Genomic DNA, 21,196 nt, shown 5'->3' on the forward strand with positions numbered 1-21,196 from the left:
ATAAACAAACATCATGGTGAATTGTTTTAAGCTCATTATGGCTGACAGAGGTAATTTTCTACTCATTTGGATCTCTCACAACACAGTCAACGTCAACATTCAAGAATAGCCATATTTTACCATTGCAGTTGGTTATTGCATTATCCATTACTAGTTGATTCTTGAAATTCATTACATAACCACTATACGCAAAAGGCTGAAGGATAGCAATAATGTCTAAGTGTTGCTTTTTCTTGAAAATTTTTATTCTTTCCATGACTCCTTGAGTGTTGATTCCCCTCACATTCCATATGACTGTACTAATCAATGGGAAACTATAGATGACAAAAGCCTTGTATTTGGTCTGCCAGTAGTGACATTTTTTATATCTTGATGTTGAAAAATTTTAATGCTTCAATCTTCTTGGACATAGACCTTGTTTATTATTCATCTATTGAATTTCCTCTTCCATGTCATGATCATTATGAGGACAAAATGCCCTTATCAATGCATCACTAGTCTCATCATCATCTTCATAAGTTCATGTTCATATTTATTATTCCTGTCTACTTCATCTTCTGAATTGATAACTTAATATTCATCAATCAAAGGTACATTTTTGACTTAGTAGTTGCCATGTTCTTTATCAGGTGGTGCCCTAGGCGGAGGTGTTGATATTTTGGTCTGAGGATAGTTTAATGCTAATAATTTTGATTCTCCTTTTTATGAAGTTCATTTCTATTATTCACTCTCCTTTCCAATTGGTTTTCCTGATTTGTCGCTTGTTTTTTGTTACGTCTTCTCTTAGCAGTATCTCTTTTTTGTTTGCTAGGTTTGTTTTCGCTTCTTGGGGTATTTTCTACATTATTTTTCATAACATTGTTTCCCGTTTCCTTTTCACTCTATACCTGCATTGACACATCTTGCTTACAGATTCTCTTTTTTGCTTTCCATTATGAGCATCTTTGTTGCTTGTGTGCCAGTTTTCAATTTGTTGCTTTTTTCATGAATCATCCATGTGTCCTCTTTTTGATGTTTTTTTTGTTATTCTTGTCCCTATGATACCTGCATTGTTATTTCTTCCTTGTTCTTGATTCTTCAGTTATTGTTGATTTGGTCTGCTTCTTATTTGTTCCCTCTCTTGATTACCTTGGCTTCTATTCCTCTTCTGATTTGTTTCATGGTCTATATTAAGTTCCTCCTCGTACAAGGTTATTTTATTAAAGATATTGTTATGGTGATTAGTATTCATTCCTTCCTGTTAGCCTTGGTTTTGTTGGTTGCTCTTTACTGCTTGCTTTGATGTTGAAGCAGGCCTTCAAACTACTTTTTGTTATGTCTCATTTTGGGCTCTTTTATTTATTTTTCTTTGAATTTGTCATTCCTCCTCTTTTTGTTGCATTGGTTGTTTTGTCTTACCACTTTCTTTAGCTTTTTGCTGCAATTGCTCCATTCCTTCTTTTGGTTTATTCTGCATTACTTTCTGTCCTTTGCTGTTCTATTTTTCTTTATTTCTATTTCTCTTGTCATTCTCCTGCTCATTGCTCTTACTATTCTCCTCATCTCTTATCTTGGCCTTGCATTATTCTACATCATGACATTGATGTCTACAATATTCACAATAGGGGGGAATATTCTGATATTCAACAAGCAGCCAAACAACTATGGTGTCAACATCATTATCAAGACTAACCCACAAAAGCCTAGTTCTAGGTCTGGTTAGGTCAATTTGCATATTAACCTTAGCAATCCCTGCCCTTGGTCTCTTGATTGATGTTGTGTCCATTTAAAGCACATTGCTTGCACTCTCTAGAAGAGTAATGAGGAATGTTTTCTTAAAATAGTGCCAAGGTAATCCATTATGAAAAAAATCCACACTAGTATAATAGGAGTCTCTTCTTCATTGGTAAAGAAAGTAGTCCAAGCCTGAATCCTAATAAGTTTGCCTTTTATACTCACTCTCTACTGATTCCAAAAAGTATTGTAGAGAAGCTCATTTTGAAGATCAATGAAGACAGGTTTGGCATTGGAATGTGCAATGTTGACCCTCCCAATAAGCTGAGTCTGTTGTATGAAACTTTTCCTAATCATATCCACTTTAGGCATAGTATTTCTATATTTCCCAACGTAAGTGTATTTGCAATCCACTGTAAGGTTATGCATATAATCATGCATGTCAAATAATACAGTTGGTTTCCCCTACTTAGTAGTTTGTCTAAATTTGGTTCTTAGTTCTATATTAGGACATTGGGTTTCATGGATTTTCATCTACCTAGTAGCTAGAGTTTGACCTACAACGTAAGTGGGTGGTTCAGGGACCTACTCTTTCTTAGAATTACTTTTAGTTTTAGCGGTATTATTCTTAGTAGGTTTGGGAAAGCTCGCATTTTGGATTAAAATTATAGTAGGGGGTTTCGTTTGTAAAAATTACTAGATATTTTAGGAAAATCTCTATGATACACATTAAGATCACCATCATTCCCACTATCATCCTGCTGCATTACCCCTCCTTTATCATTCCTATCAGCCTGACTCTTTTTTTTAACATTCACAACAACAGTTACCATGGAATGAGTATCCACATGCCCAGCACTATTACTATTAGTAAAGTCATTAACAACATTAGTAGTTATGGGGCGCTTTCCTATTTATTGTATTTTTATGTCTTGATGCGTACAATTCTGATGTTTATCATGTCTCTTATTCTTACCAGCTTCTTCGCTTTCTATATCTTTCCTTTTTGATTTTGTTGTGGGATGATTTTTACCCCTTGTATTACCCCCTGCTAAACCATGTGACGGAATTTCTAAATCGACATTCTTTGGTATCTCACCTTCATTTGTAGGTAAAACATTTAGCTGTTCTCCTTTACTCCTCTTCTCAGTTGTATCTATTTTTTCTTCCTTAGATGATTTACATTGATGTAAGTTGTTTTACTCCCTAAGTAGAATATGAATTTTTATACACATTCTGCAATTTAGAGATTCCATTATAATCTCTTTTTTATTTTTCAAACAATTAACCAGTGATTCTACATTCTCAGCTTTGACCCTCAATTACAATTTTTTTGGAATCACCGTTAGATGGATATCATTACCTTGTAAGAAAACCTAGTAGGGATTTTTTGCATACCTGCTCGATCAAGGGTCTAATTTAGGAGTGGTCTGTCAGGACTTCCTTTTGCACTAACCCCTAGTGCGCCTCAGCCTTTCCATCGATAGGTTGTTTAAAATTCTGTGATTGATTAGTCTATTGTATCTCGTGTTGACTAGATTCATTCAATTTTTCTTGTAATCTATGATTTAATCTAATATCTTGTGGCGATGTACTCTTATGTTCCTCCTCCGTCTCTCCTCGCGACTTCTTCCTGTTTATCATATCGTTGAGCTGTGAAGTCGCGGAGTGTGCTCCGAGACTAAGAGGGGTTCTTGTCATAATGAGTTCTTCATCCCATATCTATCACGACTAGAATCTAGACCCTAACGAGAATGGCATCGTCGACCTCTCAGAGGTCGCAGACAAGCCTACATATGTCATTCTTACTTCATCTACATTAATTTTAGAGGAAAATTTGAACTTTTTATTTTCTTATTTTATGATAGACATTTTGAATTAAATATCATAGGCGTTCGCAAATCAACCATCTAATATAAAGATAAAAAAAATGAAAGAAACAATTCATAATTGCAATAAAAGTCTTTTACCCAAAACGACACAAATTCAAAGTCTGAAATAAAAGTTGAAAGAAACACTAGTGGAACATGCTCCACCAGCTAAAGCCTACATCCAAGCTAGATAATAGCAGTATACAAACTCTAAAGCGTGTGGGACTACCAAATAAGGATGAAAGCTCCATGTCCGAATAGCAAAGACTTCAACCTATAAGCTCTAGAGTCCACCTGTGCCTACACTTAGATATATAGTGTTGTATGGAGTTTTTACACATTTGTACTAAGTATGTGTATTTGCATGAACACACCAACAACGTGAATGAGAAAGGATAGTTCTTTCCTACAACATGGTCAGTGGACTTGCAAAATTAAGATTAGGAAAGTTAGTGAACTTTCCAATTTTGGATAAGGGAAGTGAGTGAGCTTTAATAATTTTAATTAGGAAAGTCATGCCATGAGAGTAACATGCATCATCAGACTTATAATTTATCAAACAACACATAATATATTTCACATATCTTGTCACGTAGTTCATATCATTCTTTCATAAGCCATGAAACCTTGGGATAATGGGATTGACGTTAGGACTTCCCAAAATGACGGCTCAACATATGGTACCTCAAATAGTGATCCTTCTTTAGCAAACACAGAGTCTGCTTCATTCATTCATACGTACTTCATTTTTCGTTCTCTCATATATTAGTTAATTAACCAATCATACCTGGATGTAGTTTAGCACTCTCATCAAGTTTGTTGTGCAATGACTGAGAATAACCTAGCGTCATTACCTTAGTTCTAGCTCACCTCTTGATTTTCCCATACTTAACCCTTTGGTATCGTTCAATCCAATGTCTCCCCCACACCAAAAGTGTTGAATCACCGGCCAAAGTTACCCAAAACATGCTAGCGTACATGGGAATTTATCCCCGTAAGATACCTATATTGACATTATAGGTTAAAAGACTAGGAGATATAAGGATACCCATACCCGGCATGCCGGACCGTATCAACTCATTGGAGTTACGTGAACCTCTTCCCTTTGATAAAGAAGGCATCACCGCTCATATCTAGTCTATCAGTGGTCAGTATAAAGTTCCATTACATTCAAATCATACGTCACGGAAGCTGGCATCGATTATGTGGACATCATATCTCAATAGATGAATTCTCATCTCATCATTAGTATTAAGTGTATTAATCTCAATACTTTTATCAGAATGTTCATAGACACTTGTCTCTTCATTAGCTCTACACTTTTATAGGTGACTACATTTTGGTAACATTTACTTAGGCTCATTTGAGATTGCTCTCGTGTTTTACAGTAGCCTCATATCATGTTGTCACCATATTCTTTAACATTATCACATTTTCTCTTTATAATTACTCACTCCCTTTTACATGAATGTTCATTTAATCATATGCCAATGCACTTGGCCATTTAGTATGTTTCACACTCTTACTTAACCCTTCTAGCATTTCATTATTGATTTCATCATATCATTGTTCATTTCTTCATATGCCAATGCACTTGCGCATTAAGTGTATCTTAAAATCGTACATAACCCTTTGAGGGTTTCATTATTTCATTACAAACAACTTAGGTTCACTTATTTTTATTCGTATGCTAGACTTATGGGTCTATTTAATCAATCCATGAGGCTTCATTCATAGTTTGTTAAGTGATTCATATCTTGTTAAGATTATGTAGTACAAGACTTATGTATCTTGTATGTATGACAAGATATCGATTTAGATCTAAGTAGGTGGCATTATTAATGAACATTTAATTCACGTATGATTTATTTATCAACACGGAAATTTGGGCAACGGAACACAAGTTCGAACCCCTGTGACTATACTTACAATTTTCCTTGACTTTATTTTAATCTTTATGACATTCGGACCCTAGATCGAGCCCCAACATCAACATTCTAATTTTTTTCCTCCTTGAAATCACCTTCTAGTTTGCCGAAGGGTTGTGGGATTGAATCCCCACAACCCCTTTTTATTTTTCATTAAAAATTGTGTTGCCCAATTCTGCCAGACTAAGAGGTTGTGGGATAAAACCTTGGAAACCTCTCTTTATTCACTCTTTATTTTCGCTAGTGACAGGGAGGTTTTGGGTTAGAACCTCCACAACCTCCTTATTTTTTTGGTAGTGAGGTTGTGGGATAGAGTCCCAAAAGCCTCACTTTATTTTCTTATTTATTTCTCCCCTTTCCCCTTTCCATTCTTGAGGTTGTGGGTTCAATTCCCACACCTCACACTTACTCTATTTTACTTTTCTTTCCCTTTATTTGCCGCCTAGAGGTCATGGGTTGGATTCCCACGCCTCCCGTTTATTTATTTAATTTTTGCACTCTCCTTTTTCAACCAGTATACCCATTTCGATTCCCATAGTCCCATTTCTTTTCTTGCGATTTAACATTATCTGGGTGAGGTCAGAGGTTTAAATCCTTGTTTCCTCACCCCTTTATTCTCCAATAAATATCTAGATTTATTCCTCTACATTTAGCGTAAACTAGGCTTGTAAGTTGGCAGGAGTTTTAATCATTTTTTAAGCTTATTGTCACCAACATTTCCACTTGAAATCTTAGGGTAATTCATAGATCTTTTAACACATTTTTCGGGTGCATTTTCATAGATTAGTTTAGCCAAAATATTGATACTCAAATCAGCCAAACTTCCATTTAATGAACATCACGATTTACGTAAGTTTACACACGTAAAATGACAACCAATACGATATCAAACTTGAAACATTAACCCAAGACCTACTTTACAGTAACATTTTTCCACATGCACACACACTTGTACAAAATTTCAAATACATTCTAGTCTTTCGTACAATATCAAGTACACAAAGATCATCATATTCATCACAAAAAAATTAATATATACCTAATTCTACAAGCAATAATTCCCAACCTACGATTCATTTGGATCTAGTGACAGGGGCATGCAACAGGGAAATAATCCTATTTTTCGAATGAATGATACAAACCTTCAGGGGTTTCTTATTAAAGGGACCAAGAGAGAAGAAAACACATACCTTTTTAACGTTAAACTCTTCAATTTTTACCCAAAAACATCACCAAAGAACACGTCGAAACCTCATCAATATCAACTACACTCGAATAACAACCTCCTTTATCCTAGTGTAAGGTTAATGTTTGTTTTCTTGTTATTTCGTATTAGTTCTTCAAGTGTGAATAACATTGTTTATTTTTATTCTTTTTTATATTATTTTGGCGGTGAAATTTTTTGACAAATAACAAGGGAGATTGAGTGTGAGAGTTGAGAGATAGACGTGAGAAAATAGATTGATAGGCGTGAGACAGAGAGAAAGAGAAGTGAGGCAATGTTCTCTTAGTACTAGGACTTTAGTCAAGACATAGACAAATAAAATATCTTAATTGATAAATAATAATTAATAGTATAAATATGATTCTGCTTTTTCTTAAATCAGATATTAAGTATTAATTAATTCAATAAATTTACCAATTTAAATAAAACAAATTAAATGATTTCTCCCATTTACATTCGAACACGGGTGGAGCAATATTTTTCTAAAAAGGATCTTTTGGCTCTATCTACCCAAAATACCCCTCCACCTTATTATTTAAATAATTAATTACATATTTATGATAATTACAATGCTACCCTTATCATGCAAAAAGACCATTTTACCCCTACACCCTCTAAACTTAAGATTTCTTATTTTTAAGTCTGGTAAAGACTCTATTGAGTAAATCTTCGTATTAAAGATCCCTCTATGGTTGGACCAACCTTTACAAGCTCAACTAACTTCCCAAGTTAGTGGCCTATGCTATTGCAAATGTTTCAAGGTCTTGTTCTACACTCATCAATTCGTGTGAACCATGGTCTAATCATAGGCATTATTGACACATTAAGCATTTCTTATCTTATCCATTTATAAGGTTTTTACAATATCGTCCTTGTTGGGGCTGTTTCGGCAGCCTAGAAGGTCCCACATGTGTCTCACGTGCCTATTTAGCCCGCCTAAACTAGATGTTGCATTTGCAATGGTCTAAAGTTTGTAGAGATCTTTTGGTTGACATTGACATATTAGAAACATAAATAATTTTGCATTTTGGTATTATGGGGATGAGGATTCGGGTTAATGGTTTACGGTTAGGGTTAGGGTTAGGGTTAAGGTTAGGGTTTAGGTTTTTTTAGGTTTTAAGGTTTGTGGTTCAGGATTTGAGGTTCAAAATCTATTGTTTAGTGTTTAATGTATGGGTTGTTGTAGTTGGGCTTAGGTTTTTTTTTTACTCTTACTTTTTTCGACTTAGGGTTTATAGTTTAGGTTTATGGTTAGGGTTAGGTTTAAAATTAGGGTTAGGTTGTAGGTTCTTTGTTAGATTTTATAGTTTATGGCTTAGCATTTAAGGTTTAAAATTTAAGGGGTAGTATTTATCGTTTAGGGCCTTAGCAAAACCCCCAGGCCTTACCATTGAACAAAAAAGATTTACAAGAAAGGGGGACTTAAACCTAACCTCCATAACTATGATGGTTTGTAGTAAAGTTAACAAAAGAAGATATACTCATCCCTTTACAAAATAATGATTCAAAAATTATAAGCACCTAGAAGAGAGGACTCCTCTCCATACAACGAATCTACGAAGCATAAACAAGTGAGACTCTCCCTTTACAACCACGAAAATAAACAAAAATAACCAATCTATTCAAAGGAGCTATAACTTGAATTATAGCTTAGTTGAAAAGCTAGTATTATGTTCAAGGGGGCTCTTTGATCTTCTTATTCATCTTTCTTCTATATCTTGGAATTTCAAGTCAATCGAGCTGATAGTAGGTATTTGCTTCTTTAGGTAACTCTTTATTGTTATATTATATTTGAGGACTAGTGAGATTGTGTCTATGTTTGGACAATGCACTAGTCACCCTGTTTGCTTCCCTTAAGATGTGTGCACGTTTTAATTCCTGAGTTTGGGAGATGAGGGTTTTCAGTCTTTCTAGCTGACTACATATGCTCTACTGTGTGGTAGATATTTGTATGATCCACTTGACTGTTAACATAGATTCCATTTCTAGAAGGATCTTCCTATATCCTAATTTCAATGCCCAAGTCATTCCAAATATGGCTGCACCTATTTTTGCTTGATTGTTTGTACTATTACAAAAGGAAGATTTATAGGCTACTACTTCGTTTCTACATGATTCCTTTAGTATACCCCCTGACCCTATCTTTCCTAGGTTATCTAATGAACTTTCGTCTGTGTTGATTTTGATCCATTGGACAGGAGGTCTTGTCCATGCTATCTTCTGTACTTTTGTAACCTGTTTACACCTTTTTGCTAGTTGGATGATTCCACACCAAGTAAAAGGAAAATTAACCTAAGGAAACAGAGAAGTTAGTAGTTTATAATTATCACTAAAAATTATCTGAGTCTTCTGTTATTTGAGATTTTTGCACGATATTTACTAGCACATCTATTTTCCATAGGTTCAAGCAGATGATTCTAGGAGTAGATTATAAGATTAGTTAATGAGATTCAATTTTGTTCTTCATTGTGAATAATTGTGCTATAAGTTGTTTCAAATAACTGTAATCATATTTAACTCCTACTATATTTTTAAAACTTTTCATGACTTCAATAGCAGGATCACCATTGTTGAAAATATGGTTTATGGAGTCTGTTACTAACTCTTTCTTCAACAAAAATAGGTAGTAGGATCACTTCCAAAAATGCTTAGTTTTTCATTAGTAGGCATCTTTCCATTTAAAGCCCTCCAGAGGAGAAAAGAATCTATGAATGGTATGTGTTTGTGCCAAATGAGAGCATTAAATTAAACTTTCGGTAATTATTCCCTGATTCCATTCAAAGCAGAAGATAGCTAAATATGCTTTTGGAATTGGCTTTCAAGTATGCCAGGTATGGGAGTTTTTGCTGTGGAATTGTTGATTCTAGGATGTTGCCCAACTGATTTGGAGGTGATTGTTGAATAAACAATTGATAATTCCACTGGCCATCCAACAAAAAATCAGCTACCTTTCTATTATCAAACTTGTGTCTATATTGAGAAAACTGAGAAAGATGGCTTTCACCTAACATATTTTTCCACAAAAAAGAACAGTTACCAGAATAAAGCTTCCAACTAAATGTGTTGTTGAATATTATTCATGTTGTGTATCATATGTTAATAGTTCAAGGATTCACAAAAATCCTATTTTTTGCAGATAATGTTGGATATTTGATAGTATTTAGCTTTGAGGAAGTCAACCCATAATGTGTTCTAAATCCTATAGATCCATGATTGTTTATATGGGAACGCTAAGCACACATCTTCCAAATTGCTAATTCTCACCCCTCCTTCATCAGTAGGGTAGCAGAAGTTCTTTCGGGAAGCCTAATGATATTTCTTCTTATCACTCTTCCATCCGTAGTAGAAGTCTGCCATCAAGATTTTGATTTGCTTGAGTATTTGGAGGGAGTAGTAATAGCTTATATAAATGAATTGTGAGAGTTCGAAGGACATGATTAATAAACACATATCTACAACCATATCTTAGTTTCTTAGTTTGCCATCTTTTAATCCTGCAAATCACTTTATTTACAGGGTCAGAAAAATAAGAAATCCTATGTCTACCTACAAAACAAGGGCATCCAAGATAAGTTATAACACCCTATTTTTTTAAACCTAGGGATCCTTTTAATTCGTTCTTTTGTTCTGTCAACAACAATCTGATGCACTAGTAAATTAATCTAACCCTATTGATCATTTGGCCTGATGTATCCTCATAATCCTTGAAAGTTTGCTTGATGAGATGGAGAGTTTTAGATCTTCCTGAAGTGAACAGAAGGGTATCATCTGCAAAGCTTGAGTGGTTCACCTTGGACCCCTTCCTTCCATGAAGAAGCCATGGTAATCTGGGTGATTATGTAACCCATTTAAGGATAGATAGGACAGGAAAAAGCGGGTCACCTTGTTTGAGAACCCTAGAAGATTGGAAAAAAACTAATCTTTTTCCATTAATAATGATAGAGTGCCACTTATTTGCCATATCTCAACACACCATGTCTATAAAGATCTTATTAAAACACATCTTCCTTAGGAGCAGACATATATAAGCCGAAGATAATAAGTCATATGCCTTTTCGATGTGAAGCTTTATAATGACATTACTACCTATATTAGGATTTTTAATATGATAAATTATTTCCTGAATCAACATGATATTTTCAGATAAACTTCTACCATTCAAAAAACTAGACTTATGGAGAGAGATCAAGTTACGAAGAATAGGACTCAATCTTTACTCAATTTTTTTGATATTATTTTACTAATGAAGTTGCTCAAGACAATAGGCCTTAACTCTTTCATTTTGTTGGGGTTACTCACCTTGTGTAGAAGTACAGTATATGAATGATATAATTGTTTGGGAATCTACTGGCCACTGAAAAATTCCTTAATAAGTTCCATCAGGTCCTGATTGATGATGTTACAACATTTTTTAAGTAAAAATCCATTCATACCATCCGTCCCTACTGCAAATAGAGGGTTCATAAAAAAGACATAGTAGGATTGGAGATGAGTCTGTCATTCTGCTCATGGTTTACCATTCTAGGGATGCATTCAAAGTTCTCTTCATTGATAGTGTTGTTTTTCCCTGTAAACATATGTTGAAAATACTCACAGGCAGACTTACCATTGTTTTCATAACCTTGAACGCACTTCCAATTTTCCAATATTTTGTGTATATACAACTTTCTCCTTCTACCCCTAATCCAAGAGTGGAAAGAATTTATAGTTTTTATTCTCCTTTAACTATTGCAACTGAAAATTTTTTTTCATAATGGAGTCCTCCAATTTAATATATCAAATATAACTAGAATTAAGCTCATGGAGAGCCTCTCTGCTGGTATCACATTGGTTTTTAATAAAGTTTTCTTCACCTCTCTTAAACTTCTATTCAAAGACTCTATCTTTTAGGAATATGTTGCCAAATCCCCTCTTTGACCAAGTACTCAGAGTGTTAGTAAGTGTTTTCAATTTTTTGTGGAATCTCCCATGGAATTACCGGTCACCTCCCTCTCCCAGCAAGATATCTCAGTACCCAGGAAGTTGGGGATGTCCACGTAGCAGTTAAAGAATCTGAAATACTTAATGTGATGCTGCTCTTTGTTGATTATTTCCAATTATAGAGGGCAGTGATTTGAACAAGTATAGGGTAGATGAGTAATGGTGGTTTGGGGAATCAGCTCCAACCAAGTATAATTATAAGGCCTCTTACAAGTCTTCTCTACATTTTGTGGTTGATGCCTCTATTATTTGACCAAGTATATTTTTGACCATTCAATCCTATATCAATCAGGCCACAAGCTTCAATAATGGAAATGAAGTCCAAGCTTTTTCTGGTATTGTAAGGAATTCCTCCAAGCTTTTCCTCTTAGATGTTATTACATTATAATCTCCCATTGAACACAATGGTTTGTCCCCTTCCTCAGCTTGTTAGATCATTTTATCCCATAAAGTCTTTGTTAGATGATCTTTACATTTGGCGTAGACAAAAGTAATGGTGAATTGATTTTTTAACTCATTGTGATTAAAGTCAGTGGTAATTTGATGCTCATCTTGATCTCTAACATTACAGTCTACATCACTATTCTAGAAGACCCAAATTTTACAATTATAGTTGGTCAATGCATTATCCATGGCTAGCTGGTTATTTAAATTCATCACATTACCACTATGTGCAAAGGTCTCTAGAATAGCAATAATAGATAACTGGTGTATTTTTTGTAGATTTTGATTTTTTCCACAACACCTCGAGTGTTAATTGCCATCACATTCCATATGATTGTACTAATCATTCGAAAACTCTAGTTGAGAAAAGTCTTGTGTTTGGCCTGCCAGCAGTGAAAATTTTGATATCCTGATTTTTGAAGTGAATATTTTTATGTTTCAATTCTCTCAGAGATAAACCTTAACATTGAGTCAGCTGTTGAAGCTCCTCATCCAAGGACTGATAAATTTGAGGACTAAAAGCTCTTATCTGAGCATTACTAGTCTTATCATCATTATCAGGATCCTATACAGATTGATAATCGTTGTCCAACTGAACTTGTGAGTTAACCACCTCATATTCATCAATGAGGGGGACAATATTGAAGTGATAGTACCCTTGTTCTTTTTTACCAGTAACCCTTAGAGGTGGTGTCAAAATTTTGGCCTTAAGTGATGTGTTATTCTTTCCCTATTCATGTTGCTTGTTTAGAATTCTCTTATTTTCATCTCTTCTTTTGCTTGCTACTTGTTTTTTCTATTATGGGTACTTCCTAAGTTTCCATTGGTTACATTGTTGTCCAAATCCTTTTTATTGTTACACCTGTTTTATGATCTGCAACTTTATTACATGTGAGCTTGTTTTCCTTTTGCCCACTGTTTATTTTATTTCCTGCTAGTTTGGTCTCTAAGATAAAGGTTTTGGTAAGAACAATCATTCGCATGCCCATCATTAGATAGGTTCCTCCCATTGGTAACCTCTTCCTGTAGATTAGTAGTGTTCTCCTGACATTCTCCTTCCTTACCTCCATCTACTACATCCATCATAATCTCATTTAATTGCATTCTAATAGGTTAGGTTTTCTAGCTAAGATACATCCATTGTTGTTCCACCCCTCCTTTTGGTGATTCATCTGTTGCTTATTTGGTCTGTTTCCCATTTACTCCATGTCCTTATTTCCTTGAATTGTTTTCCAACTTGGGTTGCTTCCTGTTCAGTAGTAGTATCTTCCACTTGCATAGTTAGATTATTAAAGATATTATTTTGATAGTTACTACTCATATCTTCCTGTTGAACCTGACTTTGTTTGTATTCCGTTGTTGCTTGACTGGTATTTCTAGTAGGTCTCCATACTTCTTTTTGTCCCATCTTATCTTGGAATTTTTGGCTTTTATTTCTTTGAGTGTGCCACTCTTCCTCCTTTTTCTGAATTGGTTGTTTTTGCTTACCACCTTCTTTAGCTTTTTGTTGCAACTAATCCACACTCTCCTTTTTTGTTCTGCATTGCTTCATGTTCTTTATTGTTTTCCTTTTCCTTAATTCTATTTTTCTTGTCATATTCCTATTTCTTCCTTTGTGTGTACTTCTCATCTCTTTTCCTTTATTTATGTTCATCTACTTCATGACCTTTATGCCAATAATATTCATAATACAGGGGTTATATTCACATATTAAATTGGTTGCCATGTACCTATGGTGTCATCATCATGATCAAAACAAATCCACATATGTCTAGAACTAGGCTTCGTTAGATAAATTTTCTTCTTAACTTTAGCCATACCTGCCCTTGATCTTTTCATGGAAGAGGTATTCAAATATAACACTTTTCCTATATATTCTAATAAGTGGAGGAGAATTTTTTTTTAAAACAATTCCTGGTTAGTAAAGGATGAACAATCTAAACTGGTACAATAATAGTATCTTCTTATGAGGTAAAAAATGGAGTCCAAGCTTGAATCCTCATGAATTTACCCTCTATGGTAATTCTTTGTTATTTCCAAACAGTGTTGTAGTCCAGCTCATTTTTGAGGTTAATGAAAACATGTTTGGCATTGTAATGAGCAATGTTGACCCCTCCATTAAGTTGAGACTGTTGGATAATCTCTTTCTAATCAACTTCAATTTAGGCACTGTAGTGCAAAAATTCCCAACCAATGTATATTTGCGATCCACTATAAGGGTTGCATATAGAAATGCATATCAAATATTATAGCTGGTTTACCCTGTTTGGTAGTCTATCTATGTTTGGTTTTTAGAACTATATTAGGACTCTGAGCTTCATGGATTTTCCTAAATCTAGCAGCCATATTTAGGGTTTGTATTAAGGATTGAGGATTGTATTAAGGATTGAGTTGTAATGTCTAGGGTTTAGGGTTTAATGTTAGGGTTTTTGTTAATTTGCTTTGGGTATAGTGTTTAGAGTTCAGAGTTAATGTTAATGATAGGGTTAGGGTTAGAGTTCATGTTAGGGAAAGGGTTAGGATTAGGGTTGAGGTTTAACGTTTTTTTAAGTTTTAGGCTTTGGGGTTTATGAATTTTTATTTAAAATATATGGGTTGGTGTTTAATAATTGGGTTTTGGTACTTTGGGCTTGGGGTTTTGGGTTAATGGTTTAATGTTAGGTTAGGGTTAAGTTTAAGGTTATGGTTAAGGAGGAAAAGGGAGAGGGTTTAGGTATTTTTTAGGTTTTAGGGTTTGTGGTTTAGGATTTGAGGTTGAAAATCTATGATTTAGTGATTAATGTTTAGGTTTTTGTATGTTGTACTTAGGGTTTTTTTTGGACTTTTTTTTTCTGGAATAAGGGTTTATGGTTTAGTGTATAGTGGTTATAGTTAGGGTTAGCGCTTACTTTTTTTTGGTTTTATGTTTTAGGGTTTAGTTTTTGAGGTTTAAAATATATGGTTTAGTTTGTAATGTTCGGGTTTTAGTATTTTGGTCTTTTTTTTTTTTATTAAACGACCCTTGAGGTGGGTCAGGGGCTTAGCAACACCCCCAGGCCTTACCATTTAACAACAAAATTTTACAAGAAGGGGGACATAAACCTTACCTTCTATGATATGTAAGGTGTAGGGTTGACCTATCTACTAAGATTAGTCAACCAAACCTTTATACAAAAAGATGCACACTATAATGAAACTAATTCTAGAATGCATAAAGTAGGGAGACACTCCCTTTACATGAATAAAAGAAGAGTCTATAAATTTGAACTTACATCAAAGATTTAAGCTAATTGCTAATTGCTAATATCATAATGTATAAGTCTTTGAGAGACTAAGGTGGATGCTTAATTCTTCTTGTCTTTCTTCTTCTGAAATTTTGTGTTCTCAATTTGTCTAATATATAGCTTCCTCGAATTGAACCAATAAGTTGTTGAGGTGTATAGAAATGTTGTAAAATGTCCAACTTGTGGCTCCATTTTGACAATAAATCTGCAGTACCATTGACTTCTCTATAGACATGTTGACATTCAAAGTGATCCATGTTTCTGCCAATATCTTGTATGTGTTCTATTGTTTGTTGATACCTCCAAGGGATTGAAATTGTGTTGCTTATCCATTTTTGCAGAATTTCAGAATCTACTTCCAATAGAATACTTTTATAACCATGTTGCTCACACCAGTCCAATCCATATCTAGCAGCCTCCATCTCTGCAATATTATTAGTGCCAAAACCAAATGGTATTGAAAATGCATAATGTAATTTACCTGTGTAGTCTCTTAGTATGCCTCCTCCTCCAATCTTTCCAGATTCAGGAAGTGCACTCCCATCTGTATTAAGTTTGTAAATACCAATTTGTGGTTTTTTCCAGCTAACCATGATTACCTTTAACTGTTGTTGGCATTGCTCAACTAAGTTGATCAGCCTATACCAGCTATGTTGCCATGGTATATTTGGAAATACTATCTTAATGGTTTGCATGACATCTTTGAAAATTCCATATTGAACTCTTTTGATGCTTGATATCTTGTTTCCATATTTCACAGCACACCTGTTCTTCCACAAATGCCAACAAATAAAGTTAGGTAAAATAGAAATGAGTAATTTATGTACCTGATTAGAAGAAGACAGATTTGTCCATTGTAGCAGCAAACTTCTCAAATCAATATTGATTTGTGTTATGCCAAAGGTAGGTGCATAATATTTCCATATGTGATTAGCAAAATTGCCAGTGATTAAAATATGATTGATATCATCAATGCCTTTCCTATAACAGCAATAGCAATCAATAACATTACTTCCAAATTTCTGTAAATAATCATATGTTGGAAGCTTGCCTCTCAAAGTTCTCCAAATAAAGAAGGCTATCTTGAAAGGAATATGTTTATGCCACACACTGTTATTAATAATATCTTTAGACTTTTTCTTTCTAATAACCTCCCAGGCTGAAGCAATAGTAAATTTACCATTCTCTTCAGGTGTCCAAATAGCAGTATCCTCTATGTTAGTGTTATACTTGAATTTAGTTTGCATAATTTCAGGTACCATAGTTTGAGGAACATGTTGTCTAACATATCTTTCATTCCATTTACCATTAGTTAGGAAATCAGAAACATGAATGTTATTGAGACTTGATATATTAATAACCTGATTGGCTAGAGCCTCATTTCCTAACCAATTATCCCACCAGAAACTGGAAGAACCTGAGTGAATATTCCATTTAATGTAAGCCTCCACAGCTTGTCTGTTTCTAGTGAAGTATCTCCATACCAATGAATTACCAGTATCATATTTCTTGGCTATAGGGTTAGCTCTTTTACAGTATTTAGCTTTAAGAAATTTGCTCCACAAAGAAATTTTAGTCCTAAATTCCCACCACTGCTTATATTGAAATGCTATACATATATCTTCAAGATTTCTAACACCAATACCACCTTCACTAGTAGGATAGGCTAAAGTTTCCCAAGATGCCCAATGATATTTCTTACCATCTTTATCCATACCCCAAAAGAAATCAGCAATAACATTTTTGATATATTTGAGGGTAGTTTTAGGAGGAGATACAGCAGCTAACAAATGTATTGGAATAGATTGTAATACATGTTTCACTAAAGTAATTTTGCCTCCAAAGTTTAAGATTTTAGGATGCCACCCAGAAATCTTCCTGATAATCTTTTCCACAATCCCAGAAAAGTAAATAATCCTTTGACCTCCAACATATAAAGGACAACCAAGATAAGTAATGGGGCTGTTTTGTATACCAAAGCCAGTTTCAATCTTAATAGAGTTAATAATAGCCTGATTAGTCTTGGCAGTAACCATGAAAAAACTTTTATCTTTATTTACCTGTTGATCAGAAATCAATTCATACTCTTCTATAGTTTTAACAATAAGCTGAAGGGATTGTCTATCTGTAGAGGTAAATATAATAATATCATCAGCAAAAGCTAGGTGATTAATTTGAGGCCCATTGCTGTCCATCTGGAAACCAATATAATTCTGATTATGATATAAAAGGTTAAGCTATCTTGAAAATAATTCAGCACCTAGAATAAAAAGTGCTGGAGATAAGGGATCCCCTTGCTTCAAACCTCTAGTAGAATGGAAGAAACCATGCCTTCTTCCATTGATTACCACTGAATACCAATTATTGTTCATTATTCTCCATACCCTGTCAATAAATAATTCTCCAAACCCCATTTTTCTTAGTACCAGGCATGTATAACTCCAAGAAACTCTGTCATAAGCCTTAACCATATCCAACTTGAGAACCACATTCTTCCCTTCTTTAGGTAGTTTAATACCATGAATAATTTCCTGAGCCAACATCACATTCTCAGATATACTTCTTCCTTTAACAAAACCAGACTGATTTTCAGAGATGAGTAATGGTAAAATAGGAGCTAGCCTAGTACTCATAATCTTAGAAATGATTTTGTTAGTAAAATTACTAAGACTAATAGGTCTAAACTCTTTCATTTTGTTAGGATTATCCACTTTAGGAAGAAGGATTAGACAAGCATGGGTCATATATTTAGGCATGTCATGACCATTGAAAAAAGCCTGTACTGCAGCTAGAAGATCATCTTTTATAATATCAAAGCAAGTTTGATAAAACTTGCCTCCAATACCATCAGGTCCAGGTGCAGAGTGAGGGTTCATATTCATAACTACATTTCTCAATTCATCAATATTAGGCATTCTTTCCAGATCATGATTTTGTTCCACAGTAACCATCTTAGGAATACACTGTAATTGATCTTCATTGATTTTAACAGATTTTCCTGTAAAAATATTTTGGTAATAATTACAGGGCTCTCTAGCAATAACTTCATCCCCCTGAATCCAATTACCATTATCATTCAATAATTTGTGAATTACCATTTTCTTCCTCTTTCCTCTAATAACAGCATGGAAGTATTTGGAGTTTGCATCACCTTCTTTAAGCCAATGAAGATGAGTTTTCTGTTGAAGAATGGCATGTTCTATCTTCAAGTATTTGATGTATTGAGCATTAAGAGCATAGAGCTGTTCTCTATTATCCCTACTACTATCTCTAATATAATTTCCTTCTGCAATTTTAACACTCTCTTCATAAAACTTTACTTTTTCAAAAACATCCCCATATTCCTTCTGAGACCAATCTCTTAAAGTCTTAGTTAACCTTTTCAGTTTTGTATGCAAGATCCACATAGGGTTGCCAATAACTTTCTTATTCCAACAATTTTCAACAGTATGTAAGAATGTGTCATTCTCAGTCCAACAATTGAGAAACTTAAAATACTTAATCACAGTGCCTTTATGATCAATCATTTCCAACAAGAGAGGGGAGTGATTAGATCCCTCACTAGGAAGATGAGTAACATTGGTATGAGGCATTATATCCAACCATTTATCATTAACCATTCCTCTATCTAGCTTTTTCCAAATCATATCTCCATTATTCCTATGATTACACCATGTATAAGGCTGACCATTATATCCCATATCTATCAGTCCACAAGAATCAATAATGTTGATAAATTCTAAACTCTTCCTAATATTATATTCTCTGCCTCCCAGCTTCTCCTGAGCAGAAGATATAACATTAAAATATCCAAGGATACACCAAGGGTGAGCTGTTGCAGACCATTTCAACATACTATCCCAAAGAGGTTTTCTTAGCTGATCTCTAAATTTTGCATAAACATAAGTCATTAAAAAAGGTTCACTACAGCTTTCATGGTTTACTTCACAGGTAATCTGTTGCTGATCACTATCCAATATCTTACAGACTACTTCATTTGACCAAAAGAGCCATATTTTGTTATTAGGATTACTATGCCCATGATCCATCCCTATCTTCATTCTATAAAAGTCTAGTTGAGTGGGGTTAGAAAAAGGTTCCAAAATAGCAATCATAGCCATATTATGAATTTTCCTAAGATTAATCAACCTTTCAAGAACACCAAAAGTATTAATGCTTCTAGCATTCCAACAAAGCATTTTGATCATCAAAATCCTCTACTTCTGGCTCTAGTATTAGGTCTACTTAAACTATTGGTTTTACTCTGTTTCAACAATTTTCTACCCCTTGGAGAAAGGCCTTGTTTGCCTGCAACATCTCTAATTTCATTCACATCAGAGGTATGCAACAAAGGGCCAGTTTGAACTTGGTAAGAAGTACCCATTTTCTCCCTTGGATCAATGCCATCCACTAAGGATTGAGTATCACCATCATACTCATCCTCAGAATCAGGTTCCCTATAGTCATCAATATTCCTTTGGTAACTACTAGGATCATTGCCAATATTAGAAATTTTGGGATTACTACTTTTATGACAAATTTGAGTAAAATTGGTTAATTTATCAGGAGGAACTTTATCAATATCATCTAAAGACACATGTTCACCAATTTTATGTTTTCCTTTATCAATTTTTTGGAAGCTTTAATTCCATTAAACTCCTGACCACTTCCATCCTTAACTCCAACAGCTACACCAGCAGTATTATCAACAATATTAAGGGGTGTAAGGGAGGGGAGCATTGAGTCAATACCTGTGTTGCTTGAATGAATTTGTTGATAGCTATCTTGTACAGTCCTGGACAATTGTATAGTGTTTCTATGTTGTGTATACCTTGGTTCTCTGTGATCTTGGTTACCTGCAGTGTGTTCTTGGATTTGTGATTGCCTGTTAGGAGTATCACTATGTTGTGACCTGTTAACCTGTGCTTGTTCAGTTTGATTCTCCAATCTTCCTGCTCCAACTGTAGTGTCCTGCAATGAAGTATTTATCTTCCTTTGATGTTGTCTAGTCTGATCAGTACTAATTGTTTGTGGTTCCATTCTTTGTTGAAAGTTATTGTGCTCTTCCTTGTCCTTAGATCCTGTTTTGTCAACCTGTGTTTTTGATTGTTGAGTTGTTTCAACAGTATTCTGAGGGCTAGGCTCTTGTAATTGTACTGATTGATCCTCCACTTCTTCTCCCAAAGTATTGAATTCCTGCACTTCTAAATCAATGTAAGTGTTGTGTGTAGGAATAGAAACAATACCTGTCTGCATTTGAGGCTGTTGAACTACTGATCTATCAGTAATAAATCTGACTTGTTGAGTGGCATTTCTTCTTCTTTGTGTCTGCCATTCATCTTGTGTCATCTGTTGCTGATTTCGTTGAACTTGTTGCCCTGATTGATTATGATCCATGTCTCTTCTACCAGTATCCATACTTTTTCCAACCTGTTTTTCAGCATTAACATTTTGAATATTATCCTTGCCAGCCCTATTTTTTTCCAGTTCCTTCCTTTTTTTATTCTCTATATCCCTTTGCTTAATTATACAAGCATCCTCCTTATGCCCTTGATGCTTACAGTAAAAGCAATAGTCTGGAATATTGTCATAATCAACCTTTTGCCATCTACCATCAGTAATGTCTTCTCCAATATATCCCATCCAAATGTGGTATTTTGGTCTTGGGTTTTTGGGTTTAGGGTTTAGTGTTAGGGTTACGATTAATGTTAGTGTTAGGGTTATGTTCTTGTTTTTGTAGTTTGTTTTATTTAGGGTTTAGCATTTGAGGTT

The 21,196-nt window shown here is 34.5% G+C and overlaps 1 protein-coding gene across 1 annotated transcript; it reads right to left on the reverse strand.

The window, feature by feature from the left end:
- Positions 1-19,631: 19,631 nt before the first annotated feature.
- Positions 19,632-21,067, reverse strand: LOC138347484 (uncharacterized). Its single transcript, XM_069295778.1, has 2 exons — positions 20,089-21,067; positions 19,632-20,011 (listed from the first exon to the last, which is right to left on the reverse strand). The coding sequence occupies exons 1-2, from the start codon at positions 21,065-21,067 to the stop codon at positions 19,632-19,634; spliced, it is 1,359 nt and encodes a 452-aa protein (XP_069151879.1).
- Between the last annotated feature and the right edge of the window lie 129 nt (positions 21,068-21,196).

This window comes from Solanum lycopersicum, chromosome 3 (genome assembly GCF_036512215.1).
Source record: "Solanum lycopersicum chromosome 3, SLM_r2.1".
Lineage (NCBI taxonomy): Eukaryota > Viridiplantae > Streptophyta > Magnoliopsida > Solanales > Solanaceae > Solanum > Solanum lycopersicum.

What these genes read in the sequence shown, in the direction of transcription:
- LOC138347484 (XM_069295778.1), bottom strand. Translation starts at nt 21,067, where the DNA reads ATGGGATATATTGGAGAAGACATTACTGATGGTAGATGGCAAAAGGTT. An exon ending in TGGAGTTAAGGATGGAAGTG is followed by an intron (nt 20,012 to 20,088) that starts GTCAGGAGTTTA and finishes ATGTGTCTTTAG; the next exon opens with ATGATATTGATAAAGTTCCT.